This window comes from Gopherus evgoodei, chromosome 24 (assembly GCF_007399415.2).
Source record: "Gopherus evgoodei ecotype Sinaloan lineage chromosome 24, rGopEvg1_v1.p, whole genome shotgun sequence".
Taxonomy (NCBI): domain Eukaryota; kingdom Metazoa; phylum Chordata; order Testudines; family Testudinidae; genus Gopherus; species Gopherus evgoodei.
This window is the reverse complement of record NC_044345.1, coordinates 6235961-6258937: the sequence shown is the minus strand read 5'-3', so window position 1 is coordinate 6258937 and position 22977 is coordinate 6235961. Positions and strand designations below refer to the sequence as shown.

Below are 22977 nucleotides of genomic sequence, written 5' to 3'. Positions count from 1 at the left end.
CAGGAAGCCACTTGCTCTGGCTTTTCCCGAGCAGCTACTGGAGCAGGAAGAGGCGAGGGTTGTAACCTCCGGCTAATGCTTCCTTGACATTTCACGCTAGGGGCTGGCGGGGTTCCTGCGAGGCGGTCGTCCCTCTGGCTGCCTGGGCCACTGCTTCTCGGCTCACTTACCAGCCACCCGGCCAGACTTGGACACAATGCAAGGGTCTCTCTACTTCCCGAGCATTCACAAGTCTATGCGGTCAACTGAGAGATCACTGGTTTAGATTTAAATCGTGTCTAGACCCTTGGGAGCTCTGACAATTAATTCAACTGCAAGTCCCATTAGACAGAAGGCTCCAATTTAGCAAAGGCTTTAAGTACTTTCCTAGTTGGAAAAGCACGTACAGATGGGATTGCCAGGGGAGCTTAAGGGAGTTTAGATTCCAAGTTCAGCTGAGTGCCTAAATCTCTTAGGCAATGTTAAAAAGCCCCAGACTTAAGTACACACTTAACTGTAAACATGTGCTGAAATGCTGGTGAAGCCAGTGAGATATCAGCAGACACCTGAGTGCCTCCAGAATTCAGAACCATGAAGCCAGGCTCATTAAGTGATCACATGCAGATGAGTAATTAACAAACCTGGCCATAAATCAAAACCCTTTCCATCCCCACCCCCCCAACACAGCCTTCAGCCAAACCCTGCTGAACAAAAAGCTTAGGGAGTGCACCCTCATTACTGCGTGCCCAGATATCACGATGACAGCATAAGAATTTACACGGAGCAGAGTCTGCAGATCAGTGACCCTCTCCTTGGAGAACCTACCTGCCAGAGGCCAGCTCCCGTGAAACGCACATGGTTGGCAGACACCCCCTCTCTCTCAAAGCAATCTCTGGGAAAGGAGCTTGCAAAGCGAAGGCTGGGGCAGCGTGTTAGTATAATAATCTTCTGGGGAGATGGCAGCTCCCTCTGAGCGCGTGAATTCAGGACTCTTGAGTTCTGCTCCTGTCCATGGCTTCCTCTGTCTGTCTCTCAACCCGCCCAACTGCACAGCCGGGGATAAAAGCTGCCCCTTTGCAGGTTGCAGAAAGCTGGATTTTCTGAAGTGCTTGGTAATAGCCCAACTCGGCCCCATAGAGGTCCAGGATAAAACTCTCAGTGGTTGGACAGGAGCAGAGTTGGGGCAAGGTGGAGCACTTTTAAAAGTCCCGCTCTGAATGCCTGCAAAGCGCTGGGAGAGCTCGTCGTGGGCAGGGCGGTACAGATGGAATTCACTGTTATCAAGCAAGGCGAGGCGTTACTGGTGATCAGTGTTTGCCATAGTGCCTAGTGTTCCCAACTGAGATCAGGCCCCATTGGGCTGCGTGCTGCTTCGAGGAGTTGGCAGTTTCACCCCTTCTGTGATCAGATGGTCTGAAAAGGCTGGGGTTATCCAAACCCTGAAACGCGCCCCTGCTGCCAGTGTAAAGGTTTGTTCCTGCTGGGAATATGGAGTCACTTAGCAGCTGGGAGAGGGCAATAGTTCGAAGAGGAGGTTGCAGAGGGGGGTGTTAGTGGGTGTGGGTGTGTTAGCAGGAGAAGCAGGGATGTGTGAACGTAGGTGCTTGTTGGAGCCAACCAGAGACTGTCTGCATTAAGGACCCAGTCAGGCAGCCTGACCCATCACAAATCACAGGGAAGCTTAATCCGGATGAGTGCATGCGAGCGAGAGGCTAAACCTTGGGAACACATCGGTTTAAACACATCCCAAAGTGGTTTAAGGGTTGGGGCTTTAATTCAATCCCTTCAAGAAAAACAACCCCCCAAAGGATAACGGGCTGAAGCTACTTGCATTGTTTTTGATTCATTGTCGGCTTTTTTGTGGCTCCTGCAGTATCCAGAGGCAGTGTGGTCCAGTGGGGAGTGCACTGGACCAGGCCTCAGGAGACCTGCATTCTGCTTCCACTTAACCCAGCCCGTCATAATTAAAGAAGCCAGCATCCCTGCCCCAGCAGGCCTGGGTTCTGTTCCCAGCTCTGTCACTGAGCTGCTGGATGACCTTCGGCAAGTCACATCCCTACTCCATGCCTCAGTTTCCCCATCCATCTTTTGTTACCATCCCTTCAAGTCAGGGCCTGTGTCTGTGCAGCACCTGGCCCAATGTGGCCCTAGTCTCAGTGGGGGTCTCTTGACACTACAACAGTATAAATAACTATAGCACAGCGTTGCATCTGGATTGATGACTATCCTCCCAGCCCCGTATGAGGCAGGGAAGGAGCGTTCTCCCCATTGTACAGACAGGGAACAGAGGCCCAGAGAGGGGAAGTGACTTGGCCAAGGTCACAGGGAGTCTGTGGCAGAGCCCGGAACTGAAGCCAGATCTCTTCAGGCCTAGTCTAGTGCCAAGAGCCCCCTTTTATGCTCTCTCTGGAAACTGCCCCCCCTACACACACACTCACACTTTACAGGTGTGAACTGCAGGGCAGACATGGTATGACTTAGGCAAAAACGTTCTGCTGCTGGTGGGATCCCGTCTCCTACAGTCATGGAATGGCAAAAGAAGAATACCCACCAGTCGCTAACACCACGGCAAGCAAGCAACTTAATTTGTTCACACAGCACCTTCCAGCCTAGCATTTCAAAGCCCTTTACAGACAATTCATTCAGTCTCACCACCTCACTATCAGCTGGCTTTCATTGCCCCCGGTCCACACCGGAGAACCCTGAGCTACTCCAAGAAGTAACTTGCCCAAGGTCACACGGCAGGTAGTAGCAGAGGTTTGATTAGAACCCAGGAGTCCGGCCGACCAAGTCCCTTGCTCTAATCTTGAGACAACACTGCCCCCGAAGTAGGTGAGGTCGGAGAAGCACCGCATGATTGGGTTGAAGTGCTGAGCCGGGAACACACAACCTTCAGCCCTGTACGTCTGCCGGAGCACAGATGCGGCCAGAGGCCCCGCTGAAGCAGATCAGTGTTGCCCCGCTGAAGCCAATGGAGTGGGGCTGACTGACACCAGCTGGAGGTCTGGCCCCAGCGACTCTAATGGAACGATGCCCATTTACATCAGCTGGGGATCTAGCCCGGCACAGCCTTTATGAAGCAGCTCAAGAGTTTCGAAAATGAAAGGGGCGCCCTCTGTAAGATCTAATCAGGACCTGGGTTGCATGGAGGATGGTTACGCACGCACTGTTCTACACCGTTACCAAGTCGATTCATTCTCTCAATGCGCTGATCAAGTTACTTTCAGTGTTAAAGTCCCTTTAAAAAAAATAAAAAAAATCAGGTGACACTGCAAAACAAAACAAATTCCTGTGGAAATGTTATTCCCCTGAAATAGATCGTCAGAATCCGGGGCCGCCTGCCAAGGTGGTGAATCATGAGGCTTTGAAATCAAGCACCGAACCAGATGCAAATACCTGCACCATTCTATGCCCTGCATTCTGGAGCGGGTAACGTCCCGCTTGACGGCGAGGAGAGCCGGGCCCGCGCACACGGTGGCCGCTCAGCTCTCTGAATGCAGCTGTAAAGTTCTGCTCCCAGTTTCATTTTTAGGTATTAAAGGCAGCAGATGGAATCCATAACAAAACCACAGGGAATGACTTGCTTTTCATTTCAAAGGGGACTCTGGCTCGTTAGCTTCATCTCCAGGAGCTGGATTCACAGCTATGCTAACGCGCCTTCATGCCAAAAGGGGCCAGAAGTGGCCCCTTGAGAATCTCCTCATGGAGGGGACCCTCCCCAATTCGAGTGGAGCTGATGAGGGTCCTGCTCCCAGCCCCCACAACGGAGGGTGGATCAGGGGCACAGCTACCATGCAGTGTTCTGTAGCTGTTCTCCACTTCCCTGGGGAATCAGAGAGCAACTCGGAGCAGCCTTGAGATTGCTCTAACTCATACTCCAATTTATACGGGGGGCCAGGTGGGCCTTTGCCCAGATCAAGAATACAAAGAGCACAAAAGAGTCGTGAAGCCCCAGATACAGGAACAAAGTGATTGAGAAGCAGGCGCCTGTATCTATAAAGATCAGAAGCCTGGTAAAGATCAGGAAGCAGAGAGCTGGACAAAGATCTGCCCAGTTCATGTACCCCTAGCCACACATTTACTCTTACATCCATGTAGCTAGGATGGATAACCAGCCTCCAGCTGCATGTTAAAAACCACATTAAGCACCAAATACTTCTTGTATCCACTCAGCTCGAGCTACAGGAGCCCTGCTGAGTCGGAACACCCTGGCTGGGGAGTGGCACATGGAAAACAACAGGGATATTCCTGTAACTGGGTAAATGGGTCACTCTGTACATTCCCTGGGATTAGTCACAGCAGATTGTACTTAACCTGTGCCCTGAACCCGTTGGCTTCAAAGCTGCATGTTCCTGAAACTCTACCAGTCAGAAGCACACAACTCTGCAGTGCTGGAAAACAGCCTTATGGCTCCCTAGCAAAGGGTCAACCCTCACTGTGAATTTCGTTAAAGGGGGGAAAATAGCTCTCGCCACCTGCAGCCCAAGGAAAGGGAGGGGGAAGGAGCTGTGATGACAGACCAGAGTTTTAACTGCCCTGTTGCAGTTTCCTCTTCCTGAGGTACTAGGCAAGTTCTGAGATCTGCAGGGTGTGGGCAGGTTTGCCCAGAACAAGCAAGCAGAGAAATTGGTCAGGTGGGTGTGGCTGAATTGAACAGGTGACTCAGTAGGGGGCGCTCTTCCATTCCAGTCAGAACTGACCCCAGTGGCCCAGCACGGGATTAGGGGGCGCTGAGCTGCAGGACAGGACGTGGGGGGGTCAGTTGCGGGGGGCTCTCTTTGGAGTCGGTGCAGACTCCAATGCTTGAGCAGAGAGCAAAGAGGGACTATGGAGCCAGAGATGCAGATTTTTGGAAATGAGATAAAGCCATTGGCACACAGATAGATGGGAACAATCCCAGGGAATTTCTCTATGAGACAGGACATCAGACTCCAGAGTCCTGGCCAAATTCCATGTCAGGGAACTCCATTCTATTGGACTTCTCCCCCATTTCAATAGTGTACCACATCTCTTCGTTCCGCGCCCAACACTGTTTAACAGCATTGCAGGTGGCTGTTAAACTGCTGCCACGTTCCACCCCAGAGGTAGCTGCCTTTCAGTGACGAGCAAAGGACTCTTGTTTACATGATATAGACACAGTTTTAGAATCCTTCAGGATGGGAAGCAGTAGATAAAGCCCAGGACATTTTCATGACAGCTCTGGACTTATTCTGTTGGACGGATTCGCCCCGAATCCTGCAGGCAATTGCAAAGATTGTTAAGATCGAAATTCAGGACTGGAACCATGCCAAGCAGGGACATTTGCTTGCACAGTAAATAAAATTAAATTAAAAAAAAAAGACTAAATTATGTATATATCTAAAAAGAGGATCTGCCATTAATACCCCAAGCTTTTCAGCCCTTCCATTACTGTTCATTATGCTAAAGAAAGAAGCAGATGGGAGCTCGAGTCAGAGGTTTATATTTAGCAAGTGGTTCCACCAACGGGCAGATGCAGCGAAATTGCCTTGAACTTAATCTTCAACGTAGGCCTGCTATAAAGGAATTTCATTAAGTGGACGGATGTGGCAGGTCGTCCCTCATACACCAGGCCTATCTTTATGGTGAGTCACTGCCTGGTGTTCTTCACACACACAACACGGCCACAAAGGCCCTTTAACCTTTTTGGTAAGTCATAACAAGGTATTTTTAAGCAGATCTGCCAGCTCTAATTTAAAAACAAGGGAGGTGGCCCGTCTGATTTTATTATAAAAGACATGGAAAATTCCTTAACAGGTATTTATACCCTGCTAGTGTTTTCCATCAGAGGCTCTGAAAGCATTTACAGTCACAAATGTTCAGCTTTGTGGGGAGATGAGTTAATATGATCCTCTGTTTACAGGCAGGTTAACTGAGGCACAGAGAGGATAAAGACCTAGTTTGCACTAGAATCACAGAACTGGAAGGGACTCGTGGCAGGACTAAGTATTATTAAGACCATCCCTGACACGTGTTTGTCTGACCTGCTCTTAAAAATCTCCAGTGATGAAGATGCCACAACCTCCCTAGGCAGTTTATTCTAGTGCTTAACCACCCTAACAGTTAGGAAGTTTTTCCTAATGTCCAACCTAAACCTCCCTTGCTGCAATTTAAGCCCATTGCTTCTTGTCCTAGCCTCAGAGGTTAGAAAAAAAATTTTTTTTTTCTTTTCTCCTCCTTCTACAACCTTTTACATACTTGCAAACTTTTACCATGTCCCCTCTGGCTCTTTTCTTTTCCAGACTAAACAAACCCAATTTTTCCCAATCTTCCCTCATAGCTCATGTTTTCTAGACCTTTAATCATTTTTGTTGCTCTTCTCTGGACTCTCCAATTTGTCCACATCCTTCCTGAAATGTGTCCAGTTCTGGGTGCCACAATACTCCAGCTGAGGCCTAATCAGTGTGGAGTAGAGCGGAAGAATTACTTCTCGTGTCTTGCTTACAACACTCCTGCTAATACATCCCAGAACGATGTCTGCTTTTTTTGAACAGCGTTGCACTGGTGACTCATATTTAGCTTGTGATCCACTATGACCCTCTGCAGTGCTCCTTCCGAGGCAGTCATTTCCCATTTTGTATGTGTGCAACTGATTGTTCCTTCTAAATGGAAGGAAACTGGGCATGCATGACTCCAGATGAAGTCAAGGGGCTCTGCAAACGTATCTATCGTGTTTATCTGGCTTCCATCACTGTACTCCCTGAGCCCCCTACAAGCTCATGTTTTTATCCTCACACAGCACCATGCAGCAAGGCGGTGCTATTACCCCTCATTGTACAGGTTGGGAAACTGAGGCACAGAGAGACAAAAGCGACTTGTCCAAGGTCACACGGGAAGTCTGTGACAGAGCAGGGACTGGAACATGTGTCTCCTAGCTTGGGAGTTGGCGCTCCAGCCACTGCACCATCTGCCCTAGTTATGCTCAGATACTCGGTCTGAAGGGCACACATCAAGATGAATTCTCATTTACAGCAGAGCGATATAACCAGGCCCTGGTGCAATCGAGAATCAGGCCCCCTCCTTTTAGGCTTGTGCCTATGACTTGCCAAGGCGGTGAGCACGGACAGGAGCCAGGTCACAAAACAAGGCAGTGACACAACCCTTAAGACACTACAGTGAGGAGTGCGCTGCCAGTACCCAAACAGAGGCGAGCCCCTAGGCTTCCAGACCTCTGCTCTAAATGCTAGACCACAAAGAATGAGTCCTCCGCAAAACTCACACCCGTACGTGTGGCTATGTCCCTGCCCAGCTGATCTACGTGCACAGCCCGATTCTACATACAGCACAGATCTCGTGTGACCCAGCCATTGGCATCTCTGCAGGGAAAGACATCTTCTAGTTTCGCCTCCCTGCTATAGCTGCACAGGCCAAGCCAGGATTTACCCCTTAGAGTTTAGTGCTATGGTTACTCTCATAAACTGGCCATGTGTCCACATCTCTCAGACACTATCTGGGCACGCAGTAATGAGGGTGCGCTCCCTAAGCTCAGACTCAAAGCCGCTGATCAGATGCGAAGCGATGCCCCTCCCATGGGAATATGGGGCACTTCTTCATTAAGGCAATTAAAAAAAAATCAGTTGTTATTATTTTGCGGCATCCCAGGATAAAAAAACCCACAGGCCTGCCAGCACTCAGAACCCCCTGGGAAGCGACACACCCTGTGATACGTACAGAGCGCTCCCGATCTATCATTCAGGAGGAACACGTGAAGCAGCGAGGCAGGAAGAGGAAGGGATGGACACAAACCCGATGGGCTGGAAGAAGCTGCAGTCTGGCCCTAGAAACTGGCCCTGCGCTACTAGTTATCAGCTGAGACTAAAGCTGCTGAACGGTTCTCGCCCTGGAGAAATGATCCTGGCACCCGCTGCTGGAGTCAGAACCGCTACGGGCAAACCGCCCAAAGAGAAAAGCCTGCTCTCGTTGAACTTAATATATAAAGCCTTGACCAGTGACTAAGGCGCTGGGATGCAGGGGGATTCTGTCAAGGCCAAGCTTGAATTTCAAATCCGTTGCAGGCAGGGTGTTGAATTCCACACAAAAGAAGTACCACGATCATTTACCAATGGAAGGAGCCTGGGCCAAGCCCATGTGCTGTCCCAGTGGAGGAGGAAGGTCACATGGAGGAACAGATGTCCTGAAAGGTCCCAATTAAATGTAAACGGGAAAGCTCCCTATTCAGAGCTAAGTTACTGCTCTCTGTGTGTGCACTCAGGCCTAATCCAAGCGGAGGCTTTAATGTTTAAATAGCTCCAGGCTCTACAGAGGAGCTGTTGCTACAACACTAATGCGGCTAATGTTGCAAATGTTTTAAAAGAAAGGGTGAGCACAGGGATGGCAGTACAGATCTTAAAGCTGCTGCAAAATGACATTTGCTAAGAGCCCTGCTGTGAACAGACTGTACAGGATACAGGGATATTCAGGGCTCAATCCTGTGCAGCAGCCGGCTCCTTCAATTCCTGTTAACACTCAGCATCTCTTAGGAGCACTAAGTACTTCACAGGATCAGGCCCCGTGGCCCCGGGATTCAAACCCTGCTGAAGCTGATAGGGGTCCTATTGATTTCAGCAGGCTTTGGATCAGACCTTAAGGGGCAGATTTTTACAGGTATTTAGGAGCCTAACTCCCACTAAAGTTAGAAGATTTTATCTGCAGTTTTAGTATCATTAAGGCCCAAGAGCCTCCAGGTTGATAATATTCTAGCAAACAACCTCCCTGTTGCTTGCAGAATCACTGGCATTTCATTCATTTGCAAGGATGGACTCGATTAGTGGAACTTGTCACATTTTTGAAGTGTAATTTACTTACATGGAATTCCTTGGAACGCATGCTCCACTGCCACCCCCTCCCCCACTCTCTTCTGTGTGTATAAATATATATTAGACACACACTCTTCGCTCACTGTGCATGTATGGATATATACACAAAGTGAGCAAAGTATAGTTGTGTGTGTGTATACACTCCCCTCCCCGCAGCTCCACCCAGCCAGATGCTCATTTTTCCTTTACGTTACGTACACAGATTTTTGCCCGCTTTAAGGCCCCTTTACACTGCCAAAGTGGAGCAAAGGGGCCTTAGTGCCAAGGAGAATAAAGGCCCCCACACTAAAGCATCCATTCCCCATACCTTCGGCTTATGCCGATAAATTGTACAATGCCCAGGGTATTTTAAACAAACACTATCACAAAGATACGAACCACAATAACACAACCAGCTCCAAAAGCGCATTTGTCTCCTGCTTAGTTAAAAACAGCCAAAGAAGCAGCCTGGCTTCCCCTGCCCCACGGACACAGCTGTTGATCAGACAGTGCAAGTTGGACTGGGAAGAACAACGAAAGCAGAGAATTAAAGTGCTCACACTGGCTGCTCAGAGTATTAATATAAAAATCTCCTTGTTTATTGTGAGATATCAGCTCTAATCCAGGAGGAATAACAGATAGTTCATTACAGGGAGGCCAGTGGATTACCAGAGGAGTCAGAATGTGATGGAAATACAATAAAATCCTGGGAAGACTTCCTTGTATTAAACAGCTCGGTCACAGCCTTCGATCCCACTGCACTTTGTTAAAAACCTCCTCTTGATGTGCAGTCAGTGAGGAGGGGGTGAAGTGGAATTGTCCAGGTCAGGGGTTCTCAACCTTTTTCTTTCTGAGCCCCACCCCCCTGCCATGCTAAAACAACTCCAAGGCCCACCTGTGTAACAACAACTGTTTTTCTGCATATAAAAGCCAGTGCCGGCTTGAGCTTTCTGTCCTGGGCGCCAGCAAGTCTAATACCGGCCCCCTTGAAACCTGCTCACGGCCCCCCAGGAGGCCCCGGACGGCTGGTTGAGAACCACTGGTCTAGTGCGCAGATATCACAAAGAAACCCCAGGGGATAGATACGTGTCTGATTCCCTCAATATTTAATAATGACAAATCTGCCTTGTTTGAAGTTTGGGCTCAGGACAGGAACTGGAGGAAAGTCGCTGGCCTGGGTTATGCAGGAGGTCAGACAAGAAGATTAGAGGTTCCCTTCTGGCCATAAAAATTAATAAATCTACAAACCTCACATCCTGGGATTTCTAAGTAAGCTGCAAATATTTACACCAAAAAAGCGATGAATCCAAAAGGATCTGAGATTATAACCATTTGCCCTTTTCTCTGGCACAGATAATTAGCAAATCCTCCAGACTCTTTAGAATGGAGCCGCTGTGGTGTAATATGACAAAATGGCTTTAGGGTTCTGTTCTTGCAGGGTCAATAATGCTCAGCAAATTTACCAAGTCTCACCGTATTTCATATATATAAAGTCCATTAGTAAATAATCTTATGTTGCCATGGTGCTTTTTGTCTGAAAGGCTCCTGAAGTTTGTAAGGTACTAAAGGAATTACTGCCTATTGTCCAAAGGCAAAATCACCTCTGGGCTGGAATGCAGCTGTCGCTTTCAGTGGACGGCAAATGCTTTGCAACAAGAAAAATGATGTATCCAATAGAGATTGCAGGAGGAATTTCAGGTGGGAAGGAGTATACGGTGTTAGCCAAATTGAAATTTAGCTGCAACCCTGGGATTCACTGAATTGTCCATTTGAGCTCTCACCTCCAGCAATACAGCCTCTCCTAGCACCTTGGGGGAAACACTGGTTCAGCACGAACATAGGGAAGAATACCTCCTGCTGTGCTCCCTGACCCTCTCCCTGTAGCGTGTGGGATTTTCCCCTCGGAGCTCTCCCATCCAAGTACTGGCCCACACCCAACCCTGAATGGTTTATAAGAGCAGAGATCACAGCCAAATGCAGAACAACGGGATACCCTGTCAGCAAGCTCCTTTCAATTCATTGCTCACGTTGTTACAGACATTCTCTGTGTGGCCTCGTCCTGTACCACGGTGCTTGCAGACATGCTGTAACTACCCAGAAATTCCTAGACTGTAAGGTCTAAAGGGGCCGTTGCATCATCTTGTCTGACCTTCTGTATAACCCAGACTAGAGAATTCTTCCCACTTACCCCTGGACTGAGCCTATTAACTTGTCTGGCTAAAGCAGCTGCCAGCAACACACCCAGTCCTGATCCGAAGACATCAAGAGCTGGAGAAGCCGCCACTTTCCCTGTGAGTTTGTTCCAACAGTGACTCTCCCTCGCTGATAATGGTTTGTGCCTTATTTCTCATTTGAATTTGTCCGGTGTCAGCTTCCAGCCCAGGGATCTTGCTCTGCCTTTCTCCACTGGATTAAAAAGCCCATTAGTACCTGGTACTTTCTCCCTGTGAAGGTCCTTATATGCTAAAGGAGTCACTGCTCGATCTTTTCAATACCCTGCCTGGCAGGTGTTGTTCCATCACTCGGCCATGGCCTCATCTTCTGAGAATGCCCAAAGGGAGCCAGTTGGTGCCAGCTCTGAAGCGGCTGGCTTTTTGGGAGAGGAAAGCCTGGCCCCTGGGAACTGGTCTGAGACACCAACTCCTTTCGTCTATATGACACCAAATAACCATCAGACAGAGAACTTTCAATCCCTACCAATCCGGGCTGGATCTGAACCAGTGACCTGCAGAGGAAAAGGGGCTTGGGAAAGATGTCTGCGCTGTCTATGACACTCAGGTTCATACACTATGGGTTGGACCCTTCTGTGCCTTGCACCTTGTGTCATCATTTACGCCAACGAAGAGTGAGTGCAGAGGGGGTGAAGGATGCTGCTATTCTGATCTGGTTTCATTTTACACTCACCAAGCACAGGTGTGAATGACTCTGTAGGACACAAGAGAAGTGGAAAACCAGACCTTTGCGTATTTGATGATCATTTTGCCACAGCCACTTCCCTTTACTTTTATATCTAAGCTTCAGATTTCAATTAAAACTTTATTTTCTTCGTTGCGGCTCCAGTGCAGAGCTTGTCATCCACATCGTTCCCAGCAGAACAGGAGCTGTAAAACGTCCGCTCTCCTTTGGAGACTGGTCCAGCTGATAGTATTTCCAACGTAACTGGCTTTTCTCCACCTCCTGGTTTGCCTGCAATCCTGCCTGATTGTAGGAGTGCCGGAAGTGAGTCGCTTTGCTATCGGCAAGCTACGCATCCATAGAAAGACATTATTCTCTTAGCCAGGATCTCGAGTAATTGTGCTCTGAGTCTTATCCATGTCCTTTGTCAGCCTCCAGCTCTCCCATCCGTGCAGGACAGCTGACCATATGCCGCGCTTCAGCAATCTCGTGCAGATTTTTAATAAGAAAAGCCCTGACATTTTGCCCAGACACGACTGTACCCCAGTGCTCTGCAGGTCAGAATCACAGGCTTTTTCAATGCCCTGGACAAAGCCTGCAGCAGCAGAGGCATCGTCCAGAGGCTACACTGCTAGACTAGGAATCGGGACCCTCTCTATATCCTAGAGCTATTGATAGTTGACCTTCCTCTGGAAAATGCTTTGAGATTTATGAATGGAAAGCATGGATTTTATCAGCATTTCGGTGATGTTTGCCTCACCCAGTGGGTGAAAAAGTGCAAAATAAAATAAAATAAATTTTACAAAAATTGAATTCATGTCCTTTTCAGATGAGGATTCCTGCTAATCCCCATCCAGAGATGTGTGGGCAGGACCCTACGATAACACGACATCCATCTTTTTTCGCTCCTCCTTTGAAATGCAAATGGTATTACTGCATCCTACCTTTTCTGTAAATAATTCAGAGACGTCGCCAAGCGGTGGTCAGGGGAGAAGGCCTAACTAGCTGATGTTACTCGGTATAGCAGGAATCTAAGCACAGCCTGTAAGGGTGTATCCAGCACTCGGCTTCTGGGATCCCGTACCAAAAAGACAACGTGCCAGCTGATTTATAAAAACTAGCAGCACTTTGCCTGGAGCTACAAGAACAATCCGCATTCTGGCATCCTCTCGGGTGATCAGAGCAAAGAACCACTGTCTATATCCCGGTGTGTCATTTTCACTGACAAATTCCTTCTTCTTGACCCTTCAGCGAAGGCCAAATCGGTTTAATATCTGGCGTGCACCCAGGTAGAGAGTGTGCTTAGATACTATAGTGATGGGCAGTGGTATAAATCCCTAACAGAAGCTTTTCCATCTCTCAGCTCTGTGGTTTACCTTCCTTGCAGGGCCCTGGTAATTCTAACACCATCGCTGCGGCTAATATAGGTCATCTCTTAGCAAGGCTGCTCCAGGATTAACTGAATCACGCTAGTGCCTAGAAGTCCCAGCCAGAATCGGGACCCCACGGAGCAAGGCCCAGACCCAGAATCGAAGACTGTCCTGATCTAAGGGCGTGTCTGCACTGCAATCTGAAGTGTGAGTGCAGTACAGGTAGCCAGACCTGCACTAGCACAGCTGAAAAAAGGCAGTTTAGATGCAGCTGAAGCATGGGCTAGCAATGCAAGTACAAACTCCAGGTTCTGGTCAGCTTGTATGATGTAGACATACCCTAAACAGACTAAGGGTGGGAAAGGAAACTGAGGCACAGACAGGGCAAATAACTTGCCCAAGGTCACACAACACAACAGTGGCAGAGATGGGAATGGAACCCATCTCTCCTGATTCCCAGTCCAGGGCCTTATCCATTGGACCATGTGACCTCTTCTGCCCTCCTCTAGCCTAATCAATACACTGCTACCAAAATCCTCTCTAGCCCAACCACGTCACCCCACTCCTCCAAGCCCTTGGCTGACTTTGATCTGTATCAAACAGAAGCTCCTTATCCTCACAACCAGGGACCTTGCCTATGTGTGTGCCAGCACGACACACACACACACACACACACACACACACACACACACACACACACACACTCTCTCTCTCTCTCTCTCTCTCTCTCTCTCTCCACCTGCTCCCCAACCGCCAGATGCAGATTCATGCAATGACTACTAAAAATGAAGGGTGACTTTTTCAAAACCAAGTCGGTGAGTGGTTCTCAGCTTGGGGTTATGGGCTTTGGTGGGGTAGGGTCTAGGGCCATAGCCACCCTGTCTTTCCTAAATTGCTAGAAGGGAGACAGTAAAGAGCTTCTGGAGGAAGCATCTGGAGAAGTTCCCTTGCCGAGCCAGTGAAACTTCAAGCCTACCATCAAATGTACAGGAAAACATGGTTAAAGAGCCCTGCCTCCCCTCTGCTCTAGGGACACAGCTAGAAGATGTGGAGCTGTTCAATGGAGCGTGTTAATGGTATTGCAGCTACTTTGCAGGGGCTTTCCAATACGTGTTGTCTCCAAGTGTTACACTGTACATGTAGTTTAGTTCACTGGTGAATCAGTTACACAGATCCTCTTTCAAGGCAGGTCTCAGCCTTCAATACTGGGTGAAAGTTATACCTGTCAGGAGATCTCCGCTATCGGTTACGCTCTGCCATTGCTCTGTATTTCATTACGGTGCAAAGGCTGTCAAGCCATCAAGATTTGCAATGGGGCTTTTGTTATAAAGGTTAATTTTGCCATTCACCAAAACATCTGATCAGTCTATGGCTAGACTGAACCTGGGGATGAGGCAGAAGCTTTTCCCAAAATTTCAGGTGACACAGATTGTGAGTTCCGGGATTATGGCGTCCTTAGAGGTGTTCAACACTTGAACCTGGTCTCTACTGGCAAAATTACCTCTGGCTGACAACAGGTGTCAGCAACGGGTGCATCTAAACATGGATTAGCTGCAAATGTAACACAATATTTTCAGGACAGTTTCAGAAACAGCGAATAAGAGCTGCCTGGTACAGGATTCAAATGGAAGTGAGGAGATGACCTCAAGGCAGGTCCTACAAAAACAAATATCTGCCGTGGGCTTTAAGCCTGCTGGCTGAATGGCACTGTGCAAGTGCAAAGCAATAGTGGTACAAGAACGAAGAATCTAAAATTCAACGGGCTCTCAAGAGCAACGGGTCCCTTGTTCTAAAGTGCACCATGGATTGTAGCAGAGTTGCTGGGGGCAGAGGGGGGGAGACTTTGTCATCCTCAGGGGCAAGGCCTGGGATCATATCTACCTGCAAGTGGAGGCATGACAGGAAGGATGGTCTAGTGGTTAGGGGGGAAATTCTGGTCAATTCCCACCTCTGCCACAGACTTCCTGGGTGACCTTGGACAAGCCTCTTAAACCTCTCCATGCCTGTTTCCCATCTGTACAACAGGGACAACAGCACTGTTCTGCCTCACAGGGGTGCACAGGATAAATACATGAAAGATGGGGAGGCGCTTAGGTACAGTGGTGACAGGGCCAGATAAGGACCTTAGACAGACAATGTCCTTTTAACTGTGCTGTGCAATTGTCCAGGTTACGCAGGTTCTCTAAGAAAAACCTCTTGGCCCTCAAGCTGGGGAGCACCCTCCAGCCTCCTCCAACCCTTCTCACAGCTTCTGTTTCAGAGTCATTAGAAAGGAGGGATTCAACTGTAGGCAGCACATGGCCAAGGACGTCAGTAGTGAGGGGAATCTGCCTTTGGAAGATGTGCAGTGAGGGATGTGCCAGGACTAACTCACTAGCTGGAAAGGCTTAAGTTTCATGTCTCTGAAATAGATGCCACTGCCCCACTCCCCAGTCTTCTCTGGTAACTGCATCTGCCCCCCTCCCTGCCCTTTCTCTCCCACATACGCTGGGAAGAGCTTCTATCAACAGCAGTGATGGCACTTGGCAGGACAGCCCTCTGGGCCTCTGCAAAATGCAGATTCTGGATTGGCAACTGTGTGTCACCTTAGTGCTACCAAGGCGTTACAGTACAGCTTGGGGTATGTGTACACTGCGGACAGGGGGCATGATTCCAGCTTGGGCAGACGTCCATGCGCTAGCTCTGCTCAAGCGAGGGCCATAAAAATAGCAGCATGGCAGCCGTGGGGGCAGCTTGGACTAGCTGCCTGAGCACGTACCTAGGCTCTTCGACGGTGCTGTACGCTGGCAGCTTGCCGAGGCTGCAGCCTGGACACCGCCACAGATGTCAGCGATTAAGCTCAGGCCACAGCCATCCTCCTAGAGCGAGGAGCTTAGCCCCAGGCCTCCAAGAGTCAGAGACTATGAGTTCTGTTCCTGGTTTTAACACTGACTTGTCATTGGCCTAGGACAACACTCCCCCCTTTGTGCCTCAGTTTCTCATCTGTAAGACAGGGATAGTTACCACGTACTTCAGAGAGTTCCCCAGGTAAGGAAAGGCTCCCTGTTTAGCACCATGCTAAGTAGATGCTTAACTGCGACGATGCCAATGGGAATTCAGCACACGTTTAAAGTTAAGCATGTGAGTAAGTGCTTGGCTGAACAGGAATGGACTTAAGCAGACGCTTAAATGCTTTGCTGAACCACGGCTGCTGAGACAGGCAGTATGAGGTAATTAACCTGGCATTTTCCCATGGGAATTAGGTGCCTACCTCCTTTAAGCTCTTGGGGGAGCATCACAGCCTCGGTGTGTGTAAAACGCTCTGGAATGGCCTGATGTAACAGTAACATAATACTGCTGCTGTTATAGAAGCAGCAGTATTATGTTAGATTCCGTATTAAACAAGCCACTGCTGAGACCACATTATGGGGTTCAGGCTCCTTTTCCAGACTAGAGATCTATAGGGTGTGGGGTTTACTTTGCTTCTCCACTTTGGGGGCCCAGGCTGCTTATGGCATCTAGCACCTCTAAACATCCCTGGTGAATAACCACCGGGTGGGAGGGCTTTGATCCAGTTTCCAATCCTGGAGGAAGCTGTCATTCAGCTGGGAAATGGATCTAAACAACCATGGGTGCATTGCCGGCCTTTGCGCCACACCTAGGGTTTCTCGGCTTACACAAGCTCTTGCATTTGGGAGAGAATGGGCATTCGGCTGCTTGCTGGGAATTAGAGTAAATGGAACACCAGGAAGCTGGTTTTCAAAGTAATTCAGGAGCAATGGAGCCAGATGTTTTCACGGCAGTTGCATTTTTACAAGCCGGATGCATCTTTCCAATTTTAGCAATTCCCTTTTTCCTGAGGGCCTATCGGACAAGGAGCAGTGAGCAGGACTGCAAAGTACTTTATCCTTCCGTTTCTAGCAATGCAGTTTAGCTCAAAGGCTAAAAATGGAGAGGGGGGAAGGGATGAGACTGGAAAGCTAGCTAGTTTGGGGAGGATTTGGTCAAAATGTGTCCTAATACACACTTGCCTTTGTAGCCCAGTTCGTAAGAGCCACTCGCATCTAGACTGGTGTCCAATTTGAGGGCTTTATTAACTGAAGGAAAAACGAACAGATTTCAGAGTGGACACTGCTGCACATACGTGAAAAAATGTGATGGTGGGAGTGGGGGTGAAAACCACTGGACCGTGCGATACGATACCAATGATTGCTGTGCAAGCAGCTGTGCAACCTGAATATATCTTGTGGGAGATGGAATTAGGAGGGAGGTGCAGAAATGAGGCATTTAAAAGTCCAGCATAATAAGTATAGGAGCAAAAATGCGTCTCTATGGCCTAAAAGCCAAGCCACTTTATTATCTCTGCCTATCCATACACTCTACATTTGAACTCAAGTCTTAGATGCACAGATCCTAAGGCCACGGTGGCCATCTAGTCTGGCCTGCTATACAGAAGCCCAGGGAACTTCCCCAAATTAATCCCTAGAGCAGAACCTTTAGAAAAATATCCAATTTTGATTTAAAATGGGCAGTGATGGAGAATCACCACAAGCCTCGGGAAATTGATCCACTGGTTAATTAGTCTCACCATTAAAAGCGTGCGCCTTATTGCTAGTCTGAATTTGTTTAGACACAACATCCAGCCATTGGTTGATGTCAGACCTTTCTCTCTCAGACTGAAGAGCCCATTATTAAATATTTGTTCCCCATGTAGATACTTAGAGACTGTGATCAAGTCACCCCTTCACTTTCTCTTTGTCAAGCTAAATAGATAGCGACAGACTGAAGAATCTCAATCGGTCTTAGTCATAGAAAGATCTAAAAAGTGCTCAGGAGTCTAACCTTTTATAACTCACTTCAATACACCCCCCCACCCCCACCAACCCCCCCCGATTAGGCTCTCTTATAAAGCTGTGTGAAACTTATGTAAGAAAATCCAAGTGAAACCAATTACACATTCAAAAACCTGAAGCCATGAACCTCTGCCATGGAGCCTATACGAAAATTGTCCACACAATGGCTTGAGGATCAGATGGGGTCGTTGGCCTTTAGTTTAAATATTTATTGGGCTAAAATGGCAAGTGTGTGTGTGTGTGTAGATAATAGATTGAATGTACCCAAATGCATCGCTCCACATTCTTTGATGTCATTTAGACTGCAAGCTCTTCTGGATGGGTACTGTTTCACCCTGTGTGTTTGCACAGAGTTTAGCACAATGGAGCCCTGATCTAGGCACTACTAGAATAGAACTGACAGAAGCTCACAAACTTTTTGGAAAATTTGGTCCAGCTGGTGAACCCTTGTGGGTTGGATAGCTGGACCCGAGGGCAGAGCTGGGTCCTTGGGTTGGGGTGGTGTGTGCACTGCAGGCCAGTTAGAGTGTCTAGGAGAATGTTAACACTCAGGAATTGCAGAATGTGAGGCAGAGATTTTCCAAAGCTGTCTAGGGGGTTTGGACGCTCCACTCCCATTCATTCTAAACAAGTCCCATTTGCTCGAAGCCCTTAGTCAGCTTTGAATACTGCAGTCTGAATGTTTAAATATAACGTCACCTTAATGATGTTCCATTCTATGCATCCGATGAAGTGGGTTGTAGCCGATGAAAGCTTATGCTCAATAAATGTGTTAGTCTCTAAGGTGCCACAAGTCGTCCTGTTTTTTTTGCGGATACAGACTAACACGGCGGCCACTCTGAAACCTTAATGATACAGTTTGCATTTAAGTTTAATGAGGTTTAGGCCTCCCCTCCCATCCATCCCTACAGAGCAGAGTGGGCCTTTTAAGTTCAGAGCAGCTGTTGGACAACTCCAGGGACTGCCCCAGCACTTAGATTTCACCTCATTTTCTGACAGAGCACATGGGATGGATTCAGGTCACCTGTCACATTCCTTCTAACTTTACCCTCCTGTTCCCAATCAACTGAGGAGACAATTATGAAAGGGAGAGAATGGGATATTTAGAGGGATGTAGAGGAAGAATTGAAAGAATTCTTGGTTCTCTGCTTAGCTAGCAGCTGGTATGGGAGAGAAGGAAGTACTCCTGTCTGTTCCCCCACCCTCTGGCAGGAGGTGGTAGAGTGGTACAGATGTACGGTCTAATTTCCCCCTTATTAGGATAACCAAATCCTCACTTGGATGCTTTGATCAGCACGCAGGCCTGTGAAATAGTGCCCATGTTTGGAAACTGGGCTCGTAAGTTTCATCAGCTGATAACATCACACAATTTCCAGTTGCTTTCTGGAGAAAGCAAGATGGTATTCAGAGGAACTACCGGGAATTTTAGGATTGGATCACCTTCCATCGCTTTGGAAATGCTATGCCATTGGCACTGCCCAGCCCAAACTCACTAAGAAGTTAGTTGCCTGGAATGTTTCAGAGGCAGCATTGGCAACATAGGAGCAAAGAGAATTAAGAGTGATCAGCACACCCAAGAGTCTTGAAGGATCAAGCCTGTACAAATGGCCCATCTCTTACGGGAGGAGATTGAGGTGCATGGTGGGTTGGGAATGAAAGCTCCTTTCGTAAGAGAGCAACGTGAAGAGCAGTCAGTACTGTGCAGATATGCAGACAGCGAAGACATTGCAAGCAAAGAGCCTGCTTCAGATCTCACTTACACCAGTGGAACGCAACTGACCTCAGCAGATTCACTGCTGATTTATGCCAGAGCAACCGAGAGCAGAATCAAACATGTGGTCTGGATTTCTGGGCATTCTCTTACCTTCCCATTCATACTACACTGGGCAGCACATTCAAAGCAGGAGAAACTATGCACATACACCTCTCTGTACCCAGAACTTTTATCTTTGACTTTCAAGTTCCTTAAACCTTCAGCCTGACAATCTCTCCCAGAGCCAACAAGTCACTGGGGCTACCCCTAGCCGGTAGGGTGGTTAGACCAGAGATCCGACTATTCAGTGGTGCCCTGGGGCGCTGAAATTCTCCTCTGGGTCACAGACCTAGACTCAGATCAACCATTTTCAAACCCATGGGACAGGGCTCCGGTCGTCGTTACCTTTTTGTGTTGTGGATGGTGGTCCCGCCCAACACGATCCGGACCCCAGGGGTGGTGCGGTTAAGGTTATACACAGTTAATGCCTCTTCATAGGTTGCTCCTCCAATGATAAACACAATAATATCTTGAGGCCTGCAATGAAAAGGGAGAGCTCTTTAAACGGAGCAGGACAAAGCATTAGACAACACAGCCTAGGGATAAATCCTGCCCTGGCCAGGGACATGGATTGAGCAAGCCAGTGGATTTTCCCTATATCGAATTTCTGTGACATACAGGACCCTGGAGGGGCAATGATGCAGTAGCACATAATGTGGCATTTAAACACTGTACCCTGCTAAACACCTACGCAATGTGCTAACGGTTCTGAAAAAGTGGTAGCGCCTCCTGAGCGACGCCCAGGCAGGATCTGTACCCCATCCTCCACCATGACACATCCACCAATGTTTAATGCATGAGCATGACTCTGCTGGGGCTGTTAAATTAAGATCAATTTAGGAGTCAAATGAGGGCAGTGACTCGTCTTGGTCTTGGCTCGAATCAGCTGCAGCCTTTCTGGCTCATTATGGAATTGGTGAGATTATGCCTAGTTCATCTGGAGATTATAATCCCTAAAGAGCCTAGGAGAACAGGATTTTGCATGGAAGCTGCAGACTGGGGTGCCTTCACCTCAGTACGTGCAAAGACAGACACGTGGCCCTGAATATTTTGACTTCCCCAAGAAAGCAGACACCTCGATCTCTCCCTCCTCACACCCCCTACCCCATTTCTCACCCACCTCCCCAGTCACCCAGCTGGCTCAGAGGTACAAGAAGTAGGTCCTGGCTCGTGAGCCACCTTTGCTGTCGTATAAGAGATCTGCGAACCCTAGAGCACACTGCACGGGTTCTACAGGATACGGTGCTGCGCATCCTCTGGGCGACTCCAATAATGTACCTTGCGGAGTTCGAAAGCATCTCTCTACACGGCAGATGAGTCTTGACCCAACCTCCTGGTTACCTGCTGTGCTCTCTAACCCCTCAAGCTGGATCTCTGTTCTGCAGCCAGGTATTCGCTTAGACTAGAGCCGCTTGCTGCAATAGTCAGAATAGCAGCAATTCGTCTGCGTGGGCCACACAAGCTCCTGATCAGAAGCAAGACCCAAACTGTCAGAAAGTAGTTTCGCATATAGGGTGCCCAGGATCTGGCAACTCAAGCCAGATTTTAGAAGTTCTTGGAAGCTGTGGGTAGTTGGCCCATCTGAAAATCAGACCCTGGGTGCCAATCTTTAGGTACCTAATATTACAGGGCACTTGGGGAAACATGGTTCTCAAGAGTTATGTTAAACAGAGAAATTGCTTCCTGAGGCGTTCAACAGACTTCAACACAAGTTTCATCTGCAGTCAGTGTATAATCTCCCCGTGCTGTTCTTTGGAACAGCTGATAGTGGCTTAGCTTCAGCTGTGTAGCTCTCTCGAAAGGACAGGCTTTTTAATCAGAGAGACGTCCCTGTAGAAAAGGCCTGAAAAGGTACATAAACACACCAGCCTGGCTGTTCTGCACTGGAGCTCTGCAGATGCAACGGTGTGATGTATCATGCAGATGTTTTGGGCTGTCAGTCAGGAGCAGTTATACGGTGGGAGAACTATCAGGATTTCAGCAGCACAGTGTATGGAGCATTCAAACATTCCCAGCAAGCCAGGATTCTGTGCAGTGATCACTCCCCGAAGAGTTAAGAGTCTCTCGAACAAAAGCAAGCGGTGAAATCTTCTGCACTGCAGCCTTAAGATAAGCAGGTTATATACAGCGACTGCATGTTCAGAATGTGCAAGTTCAAATGTTTCACTACAGCACACGGCAAAGTTTCTACGCATGAGCAAGGATACGAGTCGCTGAGCCAGCCCTGGAGGATGGAGACTGCTGGGCCATGGCTTTTAGCTGGCCTCTTTGGAAACTGGATGCAAATTTGCCCAGCTCTTTTGGGGATGGAGGAGAGGGAAATCTAACAAACATAGTCTGCTGTATTGAAGAGCAATTCTGAATCCCTCTTCAAGACCCACTTCTGCTGTGATGCCTAAGAGAGATCAGCCAAATCACCGATGGCTAGAAAGAGAGGCCAGTGGCACCAGTTGACAATGTACTTTATAATAATTGAAAGAGAGGTGTCGGGGGGGGGGGGCATGGTACTGCAAGGTTAATAGATAAAATCCCTACTTTATTAGAGAGTTGGAAGCGTGGTTACAGGATACAGCACACAGCTGGGAGTCCGGACTTCGGGGCTCTGTTCCCAGGTCTGCTAACGACTCGCTCTGTTACACCGGGGAACATGGTGTTTGCTCCTTTGGGAAGTAGGAATAACACCAATCTGCTGTGGGGGTCACAGTGGTTATGTCTCACAAATCCCAACCAGCCAATTACATCTATTAAATTGAACTAGTTACTGTAACTGGATCAGTAAAGCAACAGGCAAACAAAATAAGCAATTTAGCAGAGGGAGACAGTACCTTAGTTACACGGGTCACCCACCCCCACCTCATCCACGGGGTCAGTCTCCAAGCAGCTCCAGCTCACAAGGCCTAAGGGATTTATGTTCCCAAATCCCCAACTATCTCCCTTTGGCTCCTTCAGAACATCCAGCCTGAAGCTCGACATCCCAGCATGCTCCAGGCTTGCTTACTGTCACCGCACAGTTTCCAAGGCTCCAGGCACCACCACCATAAAGTGCGTTGAGATCCGCAGATCCCAGGAGGTCCAGCAGCCCCAGGCAGGCAGCGAGCCTGCCCTAGAAGTCAGGGCTATGTTTCTCTGCAGGAAGTTGATCCCAATGCATGAGGCCGAGAACACACACTGTCAGCCTAGCGGCTCCAGCACAGCACAGTATTCGCTGGAGGGAGCAGCGGGGGACTTACTGCCCAGATGAAGCCCCAGACAAAGGGGTCTGGCATTGGCTGTTC

General features: G+C 48.5%; 1 protein-coding gene across 2 annotated transcripts in view; it reads right to left on the bottom strand.

Moving 5' to 3' along the window:
* The window catches only part of VPS45 (vacuolar protein sorting 45 homolog), a 54996-nt gene that overhangs the window by 1719 nt on the left and 30300 nt on the right, over nucleotides 1-22977 (bottom strand). The window contains exons 14-15 of one of the 2 annotated variants that reach the window (XM_030541928.1): nucleotides 20048-20179; nucleotides 16428-16630 (exon numbers count right to left, since the gene is read on the bottom strand). In XM_030541928.1, the coding sequence (XP_030397788.1) occupies nucleotides 16564-16630; nucleotides 20048-20179 (199 nt within the window). In that variant the 3' untranslated portion in view covers nucleotides 16428-16563. Of the gene's footprint in view, nucleotides 1-16427; nucleotides 16631-20047; nucleotides 20180-22977 lie in introns of those variants that run through there. The other variant, XM_030541927.1, reaches the window with a different exon arrangement.